Source organism: Bemisia tabaci, chromosome 9 (genome assembly GCF_918797505.1).
Source record: "Bemisia tabaci chromosome 9, PGI_BMITA_v3".
Taxonomy (NCBI): Eukaryota; Metazoa; Arthropoda; class Insecta; order Hemiptera; family Aleyrodidae; genus Bemisia; species Bemisia tabaci.
In genome coordinates this window covers 9,450,747-9,474,423 of record NC_092801.1, presented here as the reverse complement: position 1 = coordinate 9,474,423, position 23,677 = coordinate 9,450,747, and the positions used below count along the sequence as shown (strand labels likewise).

Below are 23,677 nucleotides of genomic sequence, written 5' to 3'. Positions count from 1 at the left end.
GTTGGATATATGTAGTATCTGTGCCAAATCTGAGATAATTTCTAAAGCTCTATTTGAATAGCTTAGTTGGGAGTGGTTGTAACCGCAAAACTCTTTGCTTGAAGTGCAAGCTATTAAAGTGCCCGTTCATTGTGTTAGTTTTTATCGATGCATGGAAAGATTATGATAACAAACTCACAGCCGTGAGCACCTGCGATACCAGACGATAAGTTTCGACGACGTCTCTGTTTTCGCAATTTTCTTTTTCACATTAATTTAATTCGCATAATTCTTTTGGATAAGGCATCGAAAGACATCAGTACATTTTTCAGAGGAAATCTTAGTTCTAAATTTCTCATAAAATAGTTTTAAAGTAATACCCGAAAATTTGCCAAGGTTTCCGGAGCTACATGGCTTTACTGGAAAATACTGCTGTGGCTCTAGGAATAGTTGCCAAGTGTACATGGTAAATGTATATGGTAAAAGTAGAAATGGAGAGTGCAAGTTCGGAAGTGGTAAAAAATCAAAATCTACGGTCCTTCAAAGTGAGCATTCCTTGCGAATTTGATATGATTCATGTTTCGCCCCTAACCCTTCCTCTAAATTTTGGCATACCCCAAAATCACTTGACGTGCATAAGGAGACCATAGCTACATAGTAAATAACTGAGCGATTTTTTAATATGAACGTAGTGGATAACTTTCCTGCTTGTTTTTTTTCTACACTCAATGTTCAAAAATCTTCCCCTAGTTAATAGCAGCCGAAACTGCTTCAAATAAATATTGAACTAGGCATCATCTAATTCCGACGATCGACAGTGAAACTACCAGACCCACGTATCTCGTTTGCGGTGTTTAAAAATCTCCACTCACATTTTATTTTTTTGAAGGAGATCAAATCAATATCATTCCTTACAATTTTCACAGATTTATCTCCGCACAAAGAGGAAAAATCACGGAAGTTTTCACGAACTGACGTTGAGTAGTTTTCTATTTAAAAAATAAAAGTATGACAGCAAGTCTGCGACGCCGCAAACCGAGATACGTGGTTTGGTAGTTTCACCGTCGCGAGTTAACAAATGAGTTAAAATAAGAAGGCACTCGGATAACGCGAGTTTTAACAGCAAAGATGAACGTTAAAAGAATAAGAAAAATACCTGTGTCAACTAGTGACATTATAAGTTAAGATTTTTTGAAGTTTTGATGCGATATTTATTTATCATGACAACTAGACACTTAACCTCATTGCCCCATTTTAACAGTTCGCAAGCATCCTCTGGAGAGTCTAATACTGGTTCAATAGCACCATCAAGCACTTCAAATTAGCGGAAAATATAGTTTTTATTTTATCCATACATCAAATAGCAAATCAATGCTTCTTTATCACTATACTATTAAAAATTGCACTTCATGAGGATATTGCATTCTAGTTTAAATTTATTCTCCACACTCACCGACAAGTTGTCGTATTAAGAATAAGGTGATGTATTTGAGTAAATTGATTAATTTTGTAAATCATAAAACGACAAAAAATAAATGAAGAAAGAAAGAAATAAACGATCAGATATACACGAGTATTTGAAATCTGAAAGAACAGTGTGCAAATTAGAAGTTCATGAAGCGAGACTTTTTTTGACCTTGGTGTTATTACTTTCGACCTCCTAATCGGGTATCCGTTGCGTGTTTTTGGAAATTTCAGTCCCAGGAAGCGTTCAATGGTTCATGAAAACGTTCACACTTACAACTTTTAAAGGTAAATTTTTTGTTTGGAGATATTTGCATGGCGCTAATTTAATTATTTTCATTATAACAAATTAAATATAAATGAAAACCAACTTATTTGCTGTTGTTTTGATAGACATAAGAGTATTCCGGGATGGCTCCGCTAGCACTTGACAAACAAAACCCCTTAAATCTTAGTTGAATTTGTAAAATTACGTCAATATTCCTTGTGTAGTTTGATTTGATTAGCAATAACAGAATAATGCAATGATCATTGATGTCAATAAGTGCTAAAATATTTCCCGATACAGCAAAAAACCTATGCTTAATAATCGATTCTTGTCGGACCACCTGGCCCCTTCAAGAATCGATACTCTCCTATGGGTTTAAATGGAGAAAAGACAGTGTTGCCAAATTTCTGGATGCACCAATGTTTTGATGGCTCACCAACAATAAAACCATTATCTTCAGCTGACAGCCAGCAGCGGTTATTTCGGCCGTGCTACTGAAATGAATACTGACCTTAAGAAATCAATGCCAACGCTGTTTTTTTTTTTTTTTTTGGTTTCATTGTTTGTTCTTTTTTTTTCAATTTCACGTTAACTCGTATGACGCAAAATGCTTCCATGATTTTAGATTGAAAAATGGAAAAAAATTGGAAATTCGTGATTCGTCTCCACCTCCTCCTCCAGAGCAGTATGTTTTTAACAACGGACGCTTTCAAAATTTTAGTTTTTTATCCTACTCCATCCCTGAGTCATCAGCGCCCAATAATGGCCCTGACTGAGCGGTTAGTACAAAAAGGTCATGAACTCTTTGTGGTCAGCCCAAATGCTGTACCGGTGAGTAACATTCATAGCGATTCGTTTGAATTTTTGAAGACTCTGTCATAATGAGGTGTCATAATGAGGTTGCTGCAAAATATTATTGAAGATAGAAATAGTCCCTCAGTAAAATGCTGTAAAATTACGATGATTGCAGTGTCAAAGTTTAAAAACTCTTCTTCAAATTTGTCGGGAATTTTAGATATTTCGACGTATTTCTGCCTAATGGAACCAGAGACAGGTGGGAAAGTAGGGGAGTGCTCGTGAATTCTAGGGTCATAAGAACTAATAGGAATTGTAAAAGTAAAGTGACGTCATCGGTGACGAAACCGCCGCACAGTGGATTGAGTCAATCAGAAAGGTCGGACATGAAATTTGTTACTGTAATTGCAAATTTTGATGTTTATTTGGTAACATTTTACATTTTAAAGGGTGCTCTAAGCAGAAAGTTGCACTGGAAAACCAATGGAACCACTTTTAGAACCTAAAAATGTTGTATAAACGGAGTTATGAGCGTTTAAAGTTTCCGAATTGTGTACGACCTCGAACTCGATCCACTGTGCGCCGCCGCGGTCGCCCGTGATCATCTTTAACTCATGAGCCCTGTCCACGACAATATGAGATGAGCCCGAGAGGACATTGTGTTATATGGACAACAGGGCTCATTGTCGAGTGTAGTTACGCTCTTATGTTAGGAAGGTGATGAATGGACCACTATACAGGGTACGAATTCAAGCATTATGATACATGTTTCTCAGCCAATATTTTACGTAGGATACGATTTACGCAACGAAAATTACTGAAACTCCTAACCAATATACATATTTAATGTTTCTTGACGCATGAATTCAAAACTCCCGCTCATGAAAACTCAATGGTCTACGTGAGTCAAATCTCACGCTAAAAATTACTATGGCTCTCTCTGCGTTATAAAAATCTAGCAACCTCAATATTGACGCTTTAGCTCAGCTGTAGCAAGTTGTTTATAGTTTGAACAACACAGGGTGGGAAATAAACAGTGCTGGATTGAGAAACCTGCCGAAACCTTCGGAGTACGCGATTGAACTCACGTAGAGTATTGAGTTTCGTGTGATCGGGCAATTCAAATTGCCCGTAACCATTGTAAAATAAAAACGTGAATATCTTGGATAGGAAATGATTTCAATAATTTTTGATGCAAGAATTGTGTTCTACGTAAAATTCTGGTTAAGAAACTTGTATTAGAATCCTTAAATTCGTACCTTGTCTAGTGGTCCATTGGGCCGGAAAAAATTAGAAACCGTACGGCAACCGCTGATAAGTCGCAGCCGTGTGTACGTTAGATAGGCAATTTTTCATACCTACGAGTTATACGCATACGGCATATTGAGAGTGTTCAATTACATAGTTGTCTGCCTACGTAAGCCAATTCGACTACAACTTAACGGAAGTTAGGCTGATTACCCACTTGATCGCTATAATCACCTCATTTCAATATTTTCAATTCTCGCCAGTTATGATTAAAAATCGTTCTGTCATTTGTTCCATCGTATGGGTGGTTTCACGATAACTGGAATAGTTTTGTCGCCGTAACCGACAACACATATTTCGGTCATATTTTTAGTATTAATGATACTCATTCGAATTTTTTTGCATTAATCTACACAGAGTTACGTGTCATAACGATTTTCAAGGATTTATCGCTCTACTTTTCAATTTTAATATATAAATGGCCGAAAATGTGCTGTATGTTACGCTGACTTTTTACCGCGTAACAGACAGCACATTTTCGGAATTTACATAATATTAATTGAGAAGTAAAGCAATAAATCATTAGAAAACGTTATGATACGCAACCCTTTGAAGATTAATGCGAAAAAATCTGAGTGATTATCATTTCTACTAAAAAAAAATGACCGAAAAATTCGTTGTCTGTTATGGCGACAAAATTATTCCAGTTATCGTGAAACCACCCATATCTGTTTCCATGAGGTTGTTTGAGGCCAAAAAATTGGTCAACGTCTCCAATATTGATTGAAATGTCCGAAAATAATGTTATAACTTATTTGTAAATTGCTGAATGCGTGATTTGATCCGATTGATAAGACGTGTACACTTACACATTTTTATACAATTTTCAGGGACTGGAACACTACGCCAACTATACTTACGTGGACATTTCATTTTCTTACAAATATTTTTCGGACAAGAAGGAAAACGAAACTGTGGTGCTTCAACAGGAAATATCTAAGTGGGCCTATGTTCAAACGCATGAAAAAGTCGCAAATATTCATAGAGCTCAATTTCTCAGCGAAGCTTTTTTTCAATTTCAGCGGTGAGTAAATGTACGTATGGCTCTCGAACGGCTTTATTTCCACAATGAATTTGTGAAAATGTTAAACTTTCCGGTTTTAATCACCATATGACGTATTCTCAGAGACCGGAAAAATATCTTGCTTAAAACTGATGATCCGATAGTTTTTCTTTAACGCGGCAAAATATTTGCTTTAAGGCAAGAAATATTCTTGAATCAACAACGTATTGGTGAACTCAACGTATAGGTCAAATTCAGCTTGCGAAATATACTTAAGGCTCTCCTTTAATGTGTTACAAATGAACGTATTTATGCTAAAAGAACCTATAAGCATATTCTGCGTGAAACATAGTTCCTTACGTCCGAATATAATTCCCTTGATTCAAAACATCCGTTGATTACATGCTTGAAAATCAGGGGTTTAGAAGCGGAAGTAGATTCAATGAATTTGGCGCTGACGCTGGAAAGAAAAAGCGCTTGGATCGAGAGTCCAGACTCTTAAAAACATTGACAAGAAAAAACTCTTGATTCAATCGGCTTTTTGCTTGAATCAAAAGGAAATCTGACAAGACCAAGAGGCCCGGCTCTTCGATTGAAGGAAAAATCGGATTGAATCAAGAGTATTTTTTCTTGCCGATGTAATTAAGTCTGGACTCTAGATCCAAGGGATTTATTTTTCCAGTGCAGAGCAGAAGTTAATTTTAATTCTGACTATATCAAAACAAAGGCTTTATTCATTTTATGGTTGGTAAATCAGCATTATATGCTATCGCCTGCATGCTTGCGGGTTTACATTTTGGAGAAACGACGCAAATTTTCAAGGCTTTTGTTGAAAAGTCAATGTCTAAAGGCGCTTGCGATGTTTTTCTTTGGTAAGGCAGTAAAGATTCGTTCTTTTTCCATTTCAGGCGAGTAATTTCTGAGAAAATCAAATTCGATGTCGTTATCGCGGAATCATATTCTATACCCTATACGTGTGCGATAACACGGATGGTTAGTAATGGCACACCACTCATTTCAATGACGACATTCTCAGCTGACTTCGGGGTGCAAAAACGAATAAGTAATGTCCCACATTTTTCTTTCGTGCCAACGCTCATGAGCGACTACACGGACAGGATGAGCTTGTGGCAAAAAATCGAAAATTGGTTGTCCTACAAATATCTTTCATGGCGCATGGAGGGTCAGATGTTGAAAGCAGCAAGGCAGTTTATCAGGGACGCATACGGGAACGAAAGTGAAAGATTGGTCGATGGATGCTGGGAGAGCGTCAGCCTTTCACTAGTGACCTCTAACTCACTCTATTATTATCCTAGACTCTTGGGCCCGAATATTATCGAGACAGGGCCTCTGCATTTGAAGACGCCTGCAAAACTACCGAAGGTAATACTGCCGTGCTAAGGAAAAACGCCGTATGAACATTCGGGAGTTGTCAAATTTCCTGAAATTAATCATGTATTTTTGAGGAAAGTTATAAATATGTTTCCTTGAAATTTGCAGGTATTTTAGATCAAATTGCGAACTATGCCGTCTGAAAAATTTTGAAGCAAAACAATAACAAATTTTCCAGTAAAATCGGTTTTTATCGAGGGAAATCTGGCAACGCCTGAAGGTTCATACGACGTTTTTCCTTTGTACGAGGCACGACATAATGATATTATGATGACGTTGGAAATCGGAAGAAACAAGGTTTCAACTGTGTATCACCGGCGAAAGGCCAAATACAAGTGAAACTGTGAGCACGATAACACGCCAACTTGAGAAAAGAAAAATCTTCAAGAAATCCAAGAAAATGCGCAGCAGGCGAATGAGCTAGTTCAAGAATAAGATTTGTTTTATTTTTGGTGAAAAATTCCAAACACATGTGAAACTGTGCGCACGAAAACAATAAGTCAACTTGGTAAAATAAAAATGTTCAAGAGGCACAAAAAATTGCGCAGCAGGCGAATAAGTTTGTTTGATTTATAAGAATAAGATTTTTGGTGATAAAGGCCAAGTATCTAGCGACATTGTAAAGGACCATCTTACAATAAATTTGCCATGTTTAGGTAATACAGAGAATTAGGCGTTTGAAAGTTCCCGAGTTGGTGTTATTCGTTCTCACCGACTTTAAACCACTGATTTTTCATGGTCTCCTTGAAAAATTTACATTTCTCGGCATGTAATCCTCCGCAACGCTGGCTAGAACCTTCCTTTCCCCCATGTGCGTTATGTAATACTTTAAAGGCCCATTTGTAGTACAGAAGTGCTGAAATAGTGGTAGAATATGCTCTTTTTCATTTTCCCCAGAATTTGCAAGAATGGTTGAATGGTGCAGAGAAAGGAGTAATCTACTTCAGTCTCGGAAGTAATATGAAAGCAAAGTCACTTCCTGTTCAAGTTCGTGCAAATTTCTTGAGAATGTTCGATGAATTGCCAGCCGGATATAGAGTCCTATGGAAATCGGAGGATATTGACGAAGCCGTAAGAAAACCACACAACATATTAATGCAAGATTGGGTGCCACAGGACAGCGTACTAGGTATGTAGAGATACAAAAAATCTACAGTAAAACAACATAAAATAAAATCGGGAAGAAAGACATTTCTTACCTCCCGATTTATTTTATACGGTCATTACCTCCAACGTCGATTCCTATTCGCTGAATCTGGCAATGCTACTCGTTTTTTCGGTTTCACGACATTTTGTTAACGATTTTTTGTCCGCGCACCTTTTTTGTCCAGGAGTTTACGCCCACACGTAAAATAAGCAACAATGACTTGGTCCAAGCGTTATATTTTAGTCGGTATGTAAAATTATATTGACAATATGGAAATGAGAAATTGGGAGAGAAGGAGGTGTTGTTATGGTTGCTCATTTTCTAAATGAAATGTTACTACTTTCTCCTTTTGAATCATCTTTTTAAATTGTCATTGGTGAATATTTGGTTTTATTTCTACCCTAAAAATATTCGATGTACAATATACCTGCTTAGTTAACCATAATCCATAATCCATCCTACCATAATCTTTAGATTTAACCCATTTGCACTCCGATCTTTTAGAGTCAAATACGTCAAATTTTGAGCGTTTGTTTGCGCTTACACCTCACTGCAGCACAATACAAGCACAAAATGTAAAGGAAAAAATTAAAGTGCTTTGGAAATCAATAAATTTGACACAAAACTACCAATATTTAAAAAACACACTTTTTATTATTATTCTCCTTTGATAAATTGATACTTATTTTTGTCCCATCAATTTAAATGAGAATAATCAAAGCAGAGTGTGCAAACATTTCAAAATCATGAGTCAAAAAACGCTGACTATGTGAGTATAAATATTAAAGCCAAACAGGAGCGGCGTGCTGCCAGCGAGAGAGGCTCACTGGCGCCTACAAACCTAAGTGGATACTTCACGCATTGCACAATGCGTGAAGTATCCACTTAGGTTTGTAGGCGCCAATGCGCGCTTCGCGCTGGCGCCCGCCCGCCGTGCGGTGGCGCCTGAAGCAACTATTCCTTAATAGAGGTGTTGCAGAGTATTATACGAAATTACACGAAAAGTGAAATTGTCAGGAATTTTCTCATTCTCAGCTTTTCTAAATTAAATCCTAACATGTTTGTTTGAGGTTATATTCTATTGTTTTGAACCAAACGATACATCGAACCACTGTCGAATACGATTTGTTGATGTTTGAAACAAATGAGAAGGGGGCGGAAAAATACAGGCGGCCCATGGGCGGCAAGTAGGTAAATCCGGCCCTGGGGTAAATTAATTCAACAAGAATCTCAAATTATGTCTATCCCATAATGCGCCTTGAAGCGCTAGTGTTGGACTCAGTCAGAATAACCTATAAGAAAGCCTGTACTGTATAGTAAGAATTATTTAGACCCTGGATTAAAGCAAAATTCTGTTTTAACAATTACAGCGCATCCAAATGTGAAGCTCTTCATTACGCAAGGAGGCCTTCAAAGCTTTCAAGAAGCAGTTCATTTCGGGGTTCCAATGGTTGGCATCCCGCTGTTCGTAGATCAGGGCTGTCAAGTCTCCAAGATAGTGGATGCCAAGATTGGAGTCCGCTTATCGCCGAAGGATCTGCATTCATTCGAAAAAATTAAAACAGCAGTTGAAAGTGTACTGTATGATGAAAGGTGAGCGGAAAATCAGACCTACAAGCATACTTTTCGTATACTGCACTGGAAAAAAGCACATTGGATCTAGAGTCCAGACTCTTGAAAACATTGACAAGAAAAATACTCTTGATTCAATCAGATTTAAGCTTAAATCGAAAGGAAATCCGCTCAAATCAAGAAGCTGGGTTTTTGATTTAAGCTTAAATCTTATTGAATCAAGAGTATTTTTTCTTGTCAATGTTTTCAAGAGTCTGGTCTCTAGATAAAATGTGTTTTTTTTTTCGTGTGTTCGTATACTGTCTGTTTGTATTATAAATTGGGTGCAATTGAACAGTCTTAAACAGAATAATACGGTAACTGTGTTATTCCTGCATAGTTTCCTTTTTGTATAATCTTTTCAGGGAAAAATTTAGGGCCGCGCCCAGAGGCGGATACAGCAATTTGGCAACACCAAGTTCCCTCCATTGAAACCTATGTTAAATAATCGATTCTTCTCGGAGCACTTGGTTCCTCCAAGAATCGATACAATTTTATAAGTTTAAGTGGAGTAAAACAATGTTGTCAATTAACCGCGCCGGAAAGAGGGTGTATGCAAAAGATACGGCGCGGCGTTTCTAGGAGAACGTATTTTGACAATTTTTGGGTAGTGTTGCATTTCAATGCTAGAATCTCGCTCCTGAACGGTTTATTAGCATTATACATGACTCTCCTTCCAAGCTATTGTTTTTCACCCACAAACTTTACATATAACGAAAACTCCGATTTTGGTTTAATGTTTTTGGGAATTTTCTACACCAATAGTACTAGTAGTTCTAAGTATGTAGAAAATTTCATTCATGCTCTGGGGCAATATTTGTAAGGTTGAGTTGTCGAGGACAAACACGGAAAACAATGAAATTGCTAATTTAACAATTATGTAGTTAAAAAAAAGTGTCAGACATGTTTTAATCTAGATTTTACAATGAAACATGTTACATTAACTATCCCAGTGGTTAATTAGCTTTCTTTCATTGTAAAATGTACATTTTAAACATGTCGGACATATTTTGTAACAATGTAATTGCTAAATCTGTAATCAATTTTTTCCGTTAAGTGTTCTCCTTTCCGTTGATGCCGTTTACTGTCTCTGCTCCCCACTAAAGTTTTCAATTGTGACAAATTTTTCATTTTTGGTTTTAAACATCATCGAATCAAAACACGATGGCATAATACGCGTGACTAATGGTTTCCTGCATTCTGTTTCAGTTATCAGAGGAACATCCGTAAGCTTTCTGCGATTTCGCGAGATTTCAGTTCTGTGGCGCTAGACAAAGCGACGTTTTGGGTGGAACATGTGGCCAGGCATGGTGGCGCAGCTCATTTGAGACCCTCGATGGTAGACGCAAATCTTATCCAATACCTCTGCTTGGATATCATCAGTATCTTTATGGCTGTTTTACTTGTGATCAGTTTTATTCTATTTAAAGGTTGTGAGTCGGTAATAGAAATGGTGTCCAATTTTTCAATCGCTAAAGTAAAGAAAGGTTAACTTTGCAAAGACTATATTAATTCTTTATTTTATTCATTAGCGGATTTATACATGGAGAGAAAAATTTCATACAATTGACCCAACGTGCAGGTTATATGGATCTCTGAAAAATCGGATCGTGAATACAAAAACTTGAGGTCTCAGCCGCCAATTTTCAGGAAACATGTCTCAAATACTTCGGTTGAAACTTCTTGCATGAAGCTCATTTTATCATTAAAAAACTATCTGAATTCACATCCGCTTTGGAGTAAATTGCGATCTTGTAAACGGCGACTCTCAATTTTGCATGAGAATACGATGACAAAAGCAAGAAGGCTTAAAAACCAAAACCTCAGCCAAGCGATTCGGCTCTCTTTTTTGAAATGAGGCTTGCAGGCAAAACAAAATATCTTAGAACGCAAAATTGTGTTCTTTTTTAAAATTACGGGCATTTTTCAAAATTACGACTCGGTTAAAGACTCCAAAATCATGTATATCTTTGGTCAGCATCTTTGTACAGGGTCACTCAGATAGGATACAGAGGAGCGCCTTCAACACACTGCGTTATCTTAATGCAAAATTCTGATACCACCATTAATGCGTCGTGACAGTCAATTTGCATAGCCGGCTAGGTGAAGGCGTATCATGGGCTCAGGCAACAGGATACGTTTTTCAGCAATGTGATACGGGTTACGTCAGAAGCAAAATCTCCGGGAATTTTGATGCGAATACATGTTTTGAGGTAATATTATTGTACCCTGAATAATGAATATCCAGCTCGGAGAAAGAAACGGCAAAATTGAAACCCTAAGTACCTACACTTGTATTCATATCAAAAGGGAAGGCGAAAATACAATCCCCTGAAAGGAAAAGCCAGCTCAATTTTTGATTACTGCATCGGACCGCTGATAGCGCGGCGTCCGGTGGTAGTTTATGGCGAAGAGTGCTTTTCTAAACGCACTGCTGCCCAACTGTGCGGTGAATCATTCTTTTTCGGCATTACTCCATGGCAGGACTCACGACAGATCATTGGGTGTTGCAACCATGCTTTACGACGATTTGAACGGAACTGGCTAGAGTGGTGATTTCTTGCCGGGGATCTTGGCAGCAGGTTGCGAATTTGCAGCATCTGGTGGTCTTGTCCCTTGACCGCACAGTGGATCAAGGCTCTCTGGGGGGATGAGATGGGAAGAGGGAAAAAAGGAAATCTCGCCTTGTAAAATTGACCATGAAGCAAATATGTTACTCGTCTCCCTCATAAAATACATCAAAATAATTGTCTTTATATTGAAATAAGCATAAAAAAAAAAAAAAAAAAAAAAAAAAAAAAAAAAAAAAAAACAAAGAGGCCAATGATCCACAAGAATAGGCAGGCCTCTGAAATTTATCGATGGCTGAAGTACGAAACAGTGGCGTGGCGTGAACGATCGATTATCGATATCTCGCCGTTTGAAGCTATGGTAGAGAATCGATTACTAAGGTGTTCGCTGCGAACACCCTGATAATCGATCTTTTTTCATAGGTTTTAGTGGCGTATCAATCTATATATCGCAAAGTACGCCATGCCACTGGTACGAAACCACGTATCTCCGCTTGCACGAAAAAAAAAAATGGATTGCCGATTAAACAATTATATTCTTAATAAACACGTCCGACACGTTTCAAAAGTACTTTTTACAATAGTGGAAAGCTAATTTTACCACGGGGGTGGTTGAATTAGCATTAGCAAAATCTACATTAAAACATGTCGGATACTTTTTTTTAACCACAGAACTGTTGAATTAGCAATATCATTTTTTTCGTGTGCAACGTTGCAGACTTCATGTTATATTTTATGTTTTCGTTGAGGAACTAGTCGACGTAATTTTTTGATTTTTTTTCTCTGTAAGCAGAAAATTCCGGATTACTTTCAAGGTGATAAGTTAGCTTGCTCTTTTTCATAAAAGTAAAATGGGAGCAAACATTTTGAAACATTGCAAAGGAGATACGTGGTGTACCGCACTTTGGCCATGGACATATTTCTTCATCAAAATTTCAAGCTGATTATGTTGAACACATTGCACTTTTTCAAAATGAACTCAACACGGAAACATTAACGTCCGAAGTTTACACAATAAATTCTAAGTCTAAACTTAAGCCGGTTAAAAAAAATACTACTAAGTATATTTAAAATTGAAAGCAACCGAAATGTTGGGCGAATTACTGGAGCCTTGGTTATATTCATAGCTCCACCTCTGATACACAGCACTTCTAATATTGTCTAAAAAAAGAAATGAATTATATTAAATGTCAATCACTGAATAGGTGTGTGAAATTTTGGAATATTTTTGTTAAAATAGAAAAAATAACGCTCTGCGATTTACGAAATTAAAACGGTTCTTTTATTAGAATCAAATGCAAAATTGTCATCGTCGTTAACTATGGAAACAGTTCCCAAGTTCCGAACTTCTATGATTCTGATTTCCTGATTCTGGTTTCTTTATTTCATTCAATTTGTTCGATAATGCATAGGTTATCACTGATCTCGAGTTACTTAGTCGGAAGTCTTGCATTCGGATTTATCTTTGATGCTTCTACATACCGACTGATAATTTGACGCACCGACGAAACCTTTTCTTATCATTGTGAAGTCAACAGTCGAAATCCTAACGTGGACAGTGGATGTCAAGTGACTATTTCTCTGACGATGCGAAGTAAGGTGTCTGTGCGTTTCTAAGTTTCGAAAAGCTTTTATGCTTCGGCAAAAAAACACATCCCGTGAAACTCATAGTGAATGGACCACTAGACAAGGTACGAATTTAAGCATTTTGGCCCATGTTCCTCAACCAGAATTTCACGTAAAACACGGTTCGTGCAACGAAAACGACTGAAACCAACACCTAACAGAAATATTAGCAATTTTATTTCACATTGGTTACGAGGAATTTGAACTGCCCCCTCACAAGAAACTCAAAGCTCTACGTGAGTCAAATCGTGCACAACAACGGTTTCAGCAAGCTTCTCAATCGATCAATATTCATTTCCCACCATAAGTTTTTCAAACCATAAGTAATTTGCTATAGCTGAGCCAAAGCGTCAAGATTGAGGTTGCCAGATTTTCTTATCTCGGAGACGTTCATGATAACGTTTAGCGCGCGATGTGAATCACGTTAAGCATTGAATTTTCATGAGCGGGTGGTATCAATTCACGCAATAGAGTTCAAATCTTACATTGGAAATACCAATTTTTGACCATTTCAGGGGAAACGGGTGACCATCCGATTTTGCGGTTTCCTTTTTTGCGTTCAATTTACCTTTTACCAACAAGTTATATAAATATTCAAGCGTTATTCAGGTCGAAAAATATAAATTTTTCAGGGCAGGCTATGGAAAATCAGTATCTGAAAGTTGGTGAGAACGAAAACACACCAACTCTGAAATTCTGAGACGCTTATTTCTCTGTCATCAAACATGATGTATCGATTTCAACTTGGTGCTTTACAAAGTCTCCCTGGTTAAAAATGGCAGTAGAGTCTGTGTTCCAAAATACCATAGACCTAAAGCCGGCTGTCAGATTTCCAAAAGCTTCTGTAGCCGGCTGTACAATTTCTTATAGCCTTATATAGCCGATGGTGATTAAGCAACAGCCAGACGATAAAGTTTATACTAAACGTTACTAAATACAGATACCAGGACTTAGTTAGTTTTTGTACTACCGCTCTCTTTTTGTGCCGTAGTATCTTGATTTATTTTGCGAGGGAAGCTCCGTACTTTTGAAGGATGCCTGTCATTCTTAATATGTTGGAGCGCCTTCAATTTCTAATGAGACTGTGCAATACCTCTGGTTTGAAATAGTTGCTGCAGACGCCGTGGCATGCTGCGGCGCAGCGGGCGGGCAGAGAGTGCGAAACGCGCATTGGCGCCTACAAACCTAACAGGGATACTTCACGCATTGCGTAATGCGTGAAGTATCCCTGTTAGGTTTGTAGGCGCCAGTGCGTCGCCGCTCCGCTTTGTGTTGCTCTAATATTTAATGTGGCGGAGCCAGCGTTTTTCAACTCATGATTTTGAAATGTTTGCACACTCGGTATAGATTATTCTCATTTTAATTGATGAAAAAAAATGTTTTAAAGGAAAATATAATGTGTGTTTTGTAAATATTAAGGTAGTTCCGTATCAAACTTAATGATTTCCAAAGCACTTAAATTTCTACACGATTTCTTATAGCCTTTTATAGCCAATGTCGATAAAGTGTAAAGCCCGGCGATAGGAACTTTAGCCCGATTGCATACTTTTTTATAGCTTCGTGTAGCCCGGCTATATGATTTGCTCCGCTTTCTACAGCCAGCTATATGATTTTCAATAGCCTTCTTTAGTCGGCTATAAGAACTCCTATGGTACTTTAAAACGCAGCTCCTATCGTCAGTTTTTACCAGGGCTCTTAGTACTTGTCCTTCGGCACCAAAAAGGTTTTTCTTAAACTAACTTATTCGCCCGATGCGCAGTTTTGGGTGTTTCCTGCACTATTTTTTTTCCGAGTTGGTGTGTTTTCGAACTCACTGATTCAATTAATGTTTTACTCTTTCAGAACTCCAGTTGTATAAACAAATAGAAACAAGTTCAGAAAATAGATATCTGTAGACCCGTTGTTGATAAGCACATGGACATGATCCCGCGGTACATTTTGGGATGTTTACTCGTTTGCTGTGTCGCAGAGGGTTTCAAAATATTGGTTATATACCCCAGTCCTGCATTCAGCCATCAGCGTCCAATCATGGCCCTCACGGAGTATTTGGTTCAGAAAGGGCATGAGCTCTACGTGGTTAGCCCAAACCCCGTTCCCGTGAGTATATTGATCTTCAATCTTATAAAACGCAAAAACAGTTGAAAAGCACACGATATAAGAGTAAATAATTTTTCGGATCACGAAATCAAGTTTTTCTGGAGCTTAAAGGTCATGAAATCAAGTTTTTAAAATTTTATATTTACCTATTTATTCTTCAAGAGTGAAAACTCAGTATACACATTTACAGATTATAAAGGGAAAGCCTTTTTAGAGTGAAAAAGTGAAAACTCAGTATCTGCAATGTTTTTGTTTTTCCCCACTTACGGGATTTTTCATCTTCGTTTACCTCGTTGAGAGAGAATGAGAATGCACACAAAGATCACGATCAAGATCACGCAATCACGTTTTTAATATGTATTTACATTTCTCCTTAAGTGGAGGTTTACATAGTTTATTTTATATTATATACTTTAAGTATAAGTTTTTATTACTTGATTTTGCCAGACGACGATATACGCGAAGTGTCACATCCGGCGTGTCTCCATGCATTTATTGTGCAATTTTTTCTAATAAATACTTTTTGAGAAAAAAAATATAAAAGATAAAAAATAAATAAATAAATAATTTCACGAGGTTCCCAGAAAAGTAACATTGTAGACACAGTAAGAGATAAAATCTGATTTTTAAGAATTTGTGAAGAGTAGCTCAGGACAAGTTTGGAAAAATAGTGTGCTATCATTCGAAAACACCTTCTTTTGACCTCAATGAATATTGATCCCTAAAACTTTGACTCGAGCTTTGAAAGTCTCTACAAAAATATTTCCTTTGCAGGGCCTGGGACAGAATTCTAACTACACTTACGTTGACGTCTCATTTTCTTACAAATACTTCAGCGATGAAAAGAAAGAGGATACAGTCACGACTCAGGAAGATATGTCCAAGTGGGCGTTCGCAGAAATTTTCAAACCATTAGCCAACATAGCTGCAGCGCAATTCCGAAGCGAGGCTTTCATGCAGTTCCAGAGGTGAGTTGTGACGATAAGCAAGTTTCATCCAATTAAATCCGTGTCCAAGACTTTTTTCATAGCAGTCTCAAGTCGGTTTAAATTAGCCTGTATCAAAATACATTCACTTGGATACATTTTGAGGATTTATAAATGCCATTATAATGTTTTTGAGGGGAGTGTTTTTTTTTTTTTTAAATTTTCGCTGGAATAGAGATGTTGCATGTGTGAGGGGTTTGCGATTTGACCATTGATTCTTATGTAAAAGTTCGCGAAAAACACGATGGTGCCACTGGTTTTCTCTGAAATCATCTCCCAAGCTCAAAAAAAAGCCCTCAAAGTGAGACCAAAATGGAGGGGATAGACCGCGCTATCCTGAGAGTCCACCTATACATCAAAAAAAAACTCCCCATGCAAAGATAGGGAGCAAATACATTAGCAGGGTTGCCGTGTTTTCAGTTTTGGAGTCCCCAAATATAGTGGCAGCCCCGTCAATATATTTGTTCCCTATCTTTGCATGGATAGTTTGTTTTGATGTAGAGGTGGACTCTCGGGGTAGGGTGGGATATCCCCTCCATTTTGGATTAAACTTGAGAGCTTTTTTTGAGCTTGAGAGATGATTTCAGAGAAAACCAGTGGCACCATCGTGTTTTTCGTGAACTTTTACATAAGAAACAATGGTTAAATCGCAAATCCCTCACACAGCCAATCAGAGGTGGTAACCGAGGTGGCCATAATCTCCCTAACAAGGTTCTCGAAAAGTGAGCTCCTGACTTACTCGAGTTAGCTAATTTCATAAACACGTTTCCGTGGCAATCTTCCGTAATTCCAAGTTTAATTATTTCCCCATTCTAGGCGAATAGAATCCGAGAGCGTGTCATTTGATGTCGTCATCGTTGAGACCATTTTCACTCCTTACGCATGCCCGGTTACGCGGAAACTCACCGGATCCGCACCGATCATCTCGATGTCAACACTCTCGATGATCAACTCCGCGGAGGAGAGTCTTGGCAGCATCCCTCATTCGTCCTTCGTTCCCTCCTTGCTCAGCGATTACACGGACAGAATGAGCTTGTGGCAAAGGATAGAGAACTGGATTTCCGATAGGTACATCTACAACGGTTTCAAGGATACGATGGAGGCCGCCGCAAGAAGATTTTCCGTGGAAACCTACGGCCCGGAATTTGAGAGTCTTGTCGACGGGTGTTGGAAAAAGATCAGCCTCTCCTTAATAGCTTCGAACTCTCTGTTTTTTTACCCGAGGCTCCTGGGTCCCAACGTCATTGAGGTTGGGCCTTTGCATCTTAAGCCCCCCAAAAAGCTGCCAAAGGTAGGAATTCAACCATCAATCGGACGTATTTCTATCAAACGGAACTATGTGCATTAAGACATGAGCCCCGATACCCATAAGAATACATGCATTTCAGGGCTCACTTCATAATGCACATACTTCCGTTTGACAGAAGTACGTCCAATTTTAACTGGGAGTGGTTTAAGGTGATTCGATGGACGCCATATTTTGTGTCAGGACGGCATGCTATATATCGCATCAATTGGTTCCATTTTTTCAGCTACTAGTCATTTTTCTCCAATTTTGAGATCGCGAATCTGTTGTCAGGAGACTAAATCACTCACTTACCAATTTTAACAGAGAAATTCAACGTAATAAAGGCGTGGTTTTTTTAGAGAGAAAATATCGCATTCGAGTGCAGTTTCGATATCAGTATCGAATGCGATGTTTTCTCTCTGAAAAAACCACGCCTTTATCACGTTGACTTTCTTTGTTAAATTGGTAAGAGAGTGCTTTAGTCTCCTGACAACAGAATTGCGATCTCAAAATTGGAGAAAAATTACGAGCAGCTGAATAAATGGAACCAATTGATGCGATATATTGCATGCCGTTCTGACACAAAATATGGCGTCCATCGAATCACCTTAAAATGAACGTATCTCTGCCAAACGGAACCATAGACGAGAGGAAAAGATGGGGGTGTGCTCTAGAAAGCTGGATAAGGAACATTGTTAAAGTGGGCGTGATTCCCTTTGGAGAAATGGAAGATCGGGATTTAACATTCTGTCGCAAGGAACTATGTGCCGACTGAATGCGGCACTCATGAGCCATGGGCATGTGACAAGAGCGTTGTTAACAGGGCTCATGAGTTAAAGCGGAAGACGCGGCTTTGTCACCGCTGACGTTACAGGCCTTTTATAATTCCCAATTGGACTGCATTTTGCAATTTGGAACTATACATTTTGGCTCTTCTGGGAAAACACTTAGGTGCATAGGGAAACTAATGGCACATAAGTTGTTTTTAAACCGGGCTAGAATTTATAGTTCCAAATTGCAAAATGTAGTCCAATTATTCTTACGGCCCTCGATTAACGAGCACACCCCTTCATTCCCACCTGTATCTGGTTCCGTTTGGCAGAAATACGTCCAAATATGATTTCAAAAATAAGGTCCAACTTGTCTCCAACTCTTACATCTACCGGTCCGTTATTCTCGCCCGGACTGCGTTATAGTTATATATGATGGAATCAGGAAAATGGTTTTAAAGTGGAAATAAGTAATAATGAAAAGCATGACAATACAGCTGAAAATTATTCATTTTGTACAAAACCAAACCAAAAAAAAACCAACACATTTTAAATATTCAGTCTTAGGGAGCAATGGGTTTGTTATGCTGGTAAAAAAATCGTGTTTTGATGCTTGATTCTTAAAAGACCAGCTGAAACTAATAACCCGTCCAAATATCGACTTTAAATGTTTTTATAAATCGAGATATTGCGCTTTGACAAATTCGGATCATGTCGTCATACATCGAGGTAGTGACACCCTTGGTTTCTTCCACCAATTGCTTCATCCCAGTTTCACTTTGAGTAACCAGTGCAAATGTGTTTTATTCTGACTGATTTTGCAATGTATGAGTAAAATATCGGTCACTTCTTTTTCATTACTAAGTTCTGAAATGATTATAGGATTTACAAGACTGGCTGGATGGTGCGGAAAAAGGCGTCATTTATTTCAGCATGGGAAGCAATTTCAAAAGTAAATCTCTGTCCAAGACAGCTCGAGCCAACTTTTTCAAGTTTTTCGAGGGATTGCCTCCTGGATATCGGGCGCTTTGGAAAGACGAAGCTCAAAATATTCCAAAGCATGCGAGTAATATTTTGACTCGGGAGTGGTTTCCTCAAGAAAGCATATTAGGTACTGCTAAATTTTGAAAGACATAAATAAAATAATGCGCAATAACTCTAATTGAGGACATATGTTTATCAGATACTGCTATTAATGTAGTCAATCTTAAATATAAGCTATGATCAGGTCTCAAATGGACCACGTTTAGCAGAAAGGAACCAAGCCACATCAGCTCTTGCAAAATATAATTGGCCATTTAATGTTTTACATGTAAATGGTTGTGCGGAATTTGGTGCAAATTTCAGTGAATTTTTTTTGCATTTTAAGAAGCAAATTCCGTTACGTTTTCAAAGGTATCCGCAAAAACGTTCGCTTGTAAACAAATAAATTGCTTGGTTAAATTTTGCAATAGTTGATGTGGCTTGGTTCCTTTCTGTTAAACGCAGTCCAAATGATGGAATGGTTCTACAAGGGCATGATCCTTTTCTAACATTCTCTATGAATATGCTGTCAAATGCAATCGTATCATTCATATGAATTGAACCAATTTATGCTGAGGCAGACTATCTATATCTATAGAATTCAATGCAGGTGAACTTCTTTTGGATGGAAAATGAGCTCCAATGAATCAAAGCCTCAAAGTTTCTAAAATTATTACGAAAAGTATTCTCAGCTTATTTTTCCGTAAATTTTCCGTATAAAACAAGTGATTAGTGATTAAAGCAAGCTGAGAACTTAAAAAATTTAAGATAACCGGTTTTTGTGACGTATTTATTGAAAAAAAAAATAAAAAAAGGAGAACCGTTGTATGAAACTGTATTGAACTTTTTATCATACTGCCGAGCTAAGGAAGAACGCCGTAAGAACATTCGAAGGTTGCCAAATTTTCTCGGATAAAACATGTATTTCTGAAGAAAGCTTTGAATATTGTTCAAATGTAATTCTGAGATTGAAAAATCATGAAATTTTCCGATATTTTGGATTGAATTGCGAACAAAATCGTCTGAAAAATTTGAGGGGAAAAATTCACAATTTTCCCAGTAAATTCGTTTTTTGTCAAAGGAATGTGGCGACTTCTGAAGGCTTTTTCGGCGTTTTTTCTAAGCACAGCAGCATTGTATTTGTACACGATTCGCTTCTTTTTACAAAGAATGTAGGTATAAAGCACTCCCTCACTTCAAAATGAAGTTATCGTTTTATCATGTTTTTCAGCACATCCCAAAGTAAGAGTTTTCATCACGCAAGGAGGTCTTCAGAGTTTTCAGGAGGCGGTTCACTTTGGAGTTCCGATGGTTGGGATTCCATGGTATGGAGATCAAGCGAGTATGGTTTCGAAGATGGTGGATGCCAAAATCGGAGCCCGGTTACTTCCGAAAGAACTTGAGTCGTTCGAAAAAGTTAAAACCGCCATCGAGAGTGTTCTGCACGGAGAGAGGTGAGAAGCACGCTTACACGGCCGTGCTAAGGAAAAACGCCGTATGAGCCATCAGACATTGCCAAATTTTCTTTGATAAAAAAATGATTTGCAGGAGAATCTGTGAATGTTATTCCTCGCATTTTTCAGAGAATTTTTTTCGTAATTAGACCTGCAATGTTTGGAAATATAAATGAAAAATCACTGGAAAAAAACACATTGGATCTAGAGTCCAGACTCTTAAAAACATCGACAAGAAAAAATACTCTTGATTCAATCAGAATCTAGCTTAAATAAAAAACCAAGCCTCTTAACTTAAGCGGATTTCGTTTTGATTCAAGTAAAAATCCGATTGAATCAAGAGTAGTTTTTCTTGTCAATGTTTTCAAGAGTTTGGACTCTAGATCCAATGTGTTTTTTTTTCCAGTGATATTCACGACTTTTCTCAGGAAGAGACGTTCTATCGAAGGACATTTGGCAACTCTTGAATGTTCATACGGCGTTTTTCCTTAGCATGACAGTATCATACTGAACAGCTTTTAATGATGATTAAGACGAAATTCACCAGATCAGCTTAGGGACTACATCAGGTGTTGCTTAATTTTTTCTCATATTGCGTTCTTTTATAAAAGGAAACCTAACATCATTCCGACTCGAAAATTTGTGAGAATATTTCTCGTAAAATTTTTAAAAATTGTGCGTAGAAATTCTTAGAGCGTTATTTTTTTATCTTCCTGCAAAAAAAAATTTAAATAAAAATAAATAAAGTAAAAGTAATGAATAAAAAGGGAAGAAAATTATTTAATTGGAAATGTAATCAGGTTAATAATTCCTGAATGCGAAACGAGTCCATTCCATATGTCATCTTTCTGCATCTGCACAAAAAAATGGATTGCTGATTTAACAATTGAATTGTTAAAAATATGTCATGTTTCAAATGTGAATTTTACAAGTGTAAAAAGCTATTTTAACCTCGGGGCAATTAAATTAGCATTTTTTTTACTGTAAAATCTACATTGCAAAATGTCGATTTTACTGTAAAATTTACATTGCAAAATGTCGATTTTACTGTAAAATCTACATTGAAAAATTTCGGACACGTTTTTTAACTACAAAATTTTCAAATCAGCAAATTTATTCTTTTCCGTGTGCGCAAACCGATGAAAAGTAATGTGGTGAGTAAGTAGGGTAGTGTCATTGCCCAAAAATCTAACAACCACCACTAAATTTCTGGCGCTGATTTATGCACCCAGTTATTTTTATCAGCTGCCAATCTAGTCTCTCATCACATTTGCCTACACCTCAAGGGGCATTTTTCGCGGCCTCTTTACAACGTCTAATTGATTAATATGAAACCATAAGAGTAACACATAACGCATACCGCATAACGCCTGAAGCGCGAAGCTGTCAAGTGGTGTGGTGTAACTCCCTAGTTTTCTTTGATTTCCAGTTTCATGCGGAAAATTTTATTGTTTTACAGCATCTTGGAAAACATGCGTAAATACTCAGCGATATCACGTGATTTAAGCTCAATCGCCTTGGAGGAGGCGACCTTTTGGGTGGAGCATGTGGCAAGACATGGCGGAGCAGATCACTTAAGACCTTCTACCGCTGACACGACCCTTCTCCAGTTTTTCTGCCTCGACATCATTGCTGTCATTTTAGCCTTTACGCTTACCATTATTTTACTTTTCTATTACCTTTGTAATTTTTTGTTTCGAGTATTCCTGGGCAAATCAGCAAAAGCGAAAGCAGCTTGATTTTTATTAATGAACTTTAATACATTACTATCGATGTCGCGTCGAACACTCTCTTACCGCACGAAAAGATATTGCCTCAATATCCGATATTGATGAAGGATGTTATTGCCAGTTGGTACCAGCAAAAAAAGAGACAATACTTTTTTGCCTTTTGCTGTTTTTTTTTCCTTTTTTTTTTCTTACTTTCCGCTGTTTTTCGATCACTTGCATTACGTTTATGGGTAATATCGCTTGTTAATCTACAAATTGCAATATTGCCAGGAGATATTGTATCAATATTTCTTGGGATCATCGCTTTACAGTATTGTCAGCAATATTAATTTCTTCTTCTTCTTCTAACTTCTGACTAGGGCCATGGCCCTGTTTGTCTAGCCTCTAAATTAATAAAATATGAAGGCGATGAGAGAGATCACTCAATACTCCGGGAATGAAAGGCAGCTCTATGCCCATCTCTTGGGCGGTCGTCCGGGTTGCCTTTGGCTATGATGTCGTCCTACCATATGCAAATCTTGGCAAACCTTTCCCCGTCCATCCTCTCAACATGTTCCGACCACATTTTCCTGCGCATCTTAATATTAATTTCTAGGAGTTAATTACGCCAATATCTCATTTTCATCTAATTTGTAACTTTGCATCAACGTTGTCACCATGTTCACACATTGCCTAAACATATCCTTCTCCATAACTTTCTACTTCCTTGAGTAGAGTATCCTTTTATGCAAAAGAATAAAGACTGCGGTTTGTCAGATAGTTCTTGAACCGGTTTTTACTAGCGTGAGGTTTCGGAGATCACGTAACATTCCGTTTTGTTTAGATATTGCTCTAATTGAAATAATGTGTCTAATAATTGAGGTAATATTTTTCAACGTTATTGAAGAAAAAAATTTCCATGGCCCTAAATCATGCACACATTCCAAATCCACTAGTTGTGGAATTGGGCCTAACTAAATGCCCCTAAAAGCATTAGACTTATTGTTGAGTATGAATAGATAACGATCAGTTTGTTTAATGTTATGAGTTAACGTTCTAAGAATGTGCAAAATTTGAGAATTGGTTATTCTTATGCGGAATTGGCATGCAAGGAGCTAAATCATATGAAGATCGAAACATACAGCATGTACAAGAAATACTAAAATATAATATTTTTAAAACAATAA

The 23,677-nt window shown here is 37.6% G+C and overlaps 1 protein-coding gene across 1 annotated transcript; it reads left to right on the top strand.

Moving 5' to 3' along the window:
• The first annotated feature begins 1,592 nt into the window (after positions 1–1,592).
• LOC109030843 (uncharacterized) lies at positions 1,593–23,677 on the top strand. The gene is made up of 14 exons (XM_072304421.1): positions 1,593–1,731; positions 2,337–2,542; positions 4,645–4,838; positions 5,726–6,200; positions 7,107–7,338; positions 8,727–8,949; positions 10,177–10,454; positions 14,273–14,319; positions 15,030–15,260; positions 16,035–16,228; positions 17,063–17,537; positions 19,187–19,415; positions 20,559–20,781; positions 22,241–23,677. Exons 2-14 carry the CDS (start codon positions 2,345–2,347, stop codon positions 22,518–22,520), a joined length of 3,279 nt encoding a protein of 1,092 aa, XP_072160522.1. The 5' UTR covers positions 1,593–1,731; positions 2,337–2,344; the 3' UTR covers positions 22,521–23,677.

What these genes read in the sequence shown, in the direction of transcription:
- LOC109030843 (XM_072304421.1), top strand. Translation starts at nt 2,345, where the DNA reads ATGGAAAAAAATTGGAAATTCGTGATTCGTCTCCACCTCCTCCTCCAG. An exon ending in TCAGCCCAAATGCTGTACCG is followed by an intron (nt 2,543 to 4,644) that starts GTGAGTAACATT and finishes TACAATTTTCAG; the next exon opens with GGACTGGAACACTACGCCAA. An exon ending in GCTTTTTTTCAATTTCAGCG is followed by an intron (nt 4,839 to 5,725) that starts GTGAGTAAATGT and finishes TTTCCATTTCAG; the next exon opens with GCGAGTAATTTCTGAGAAAA.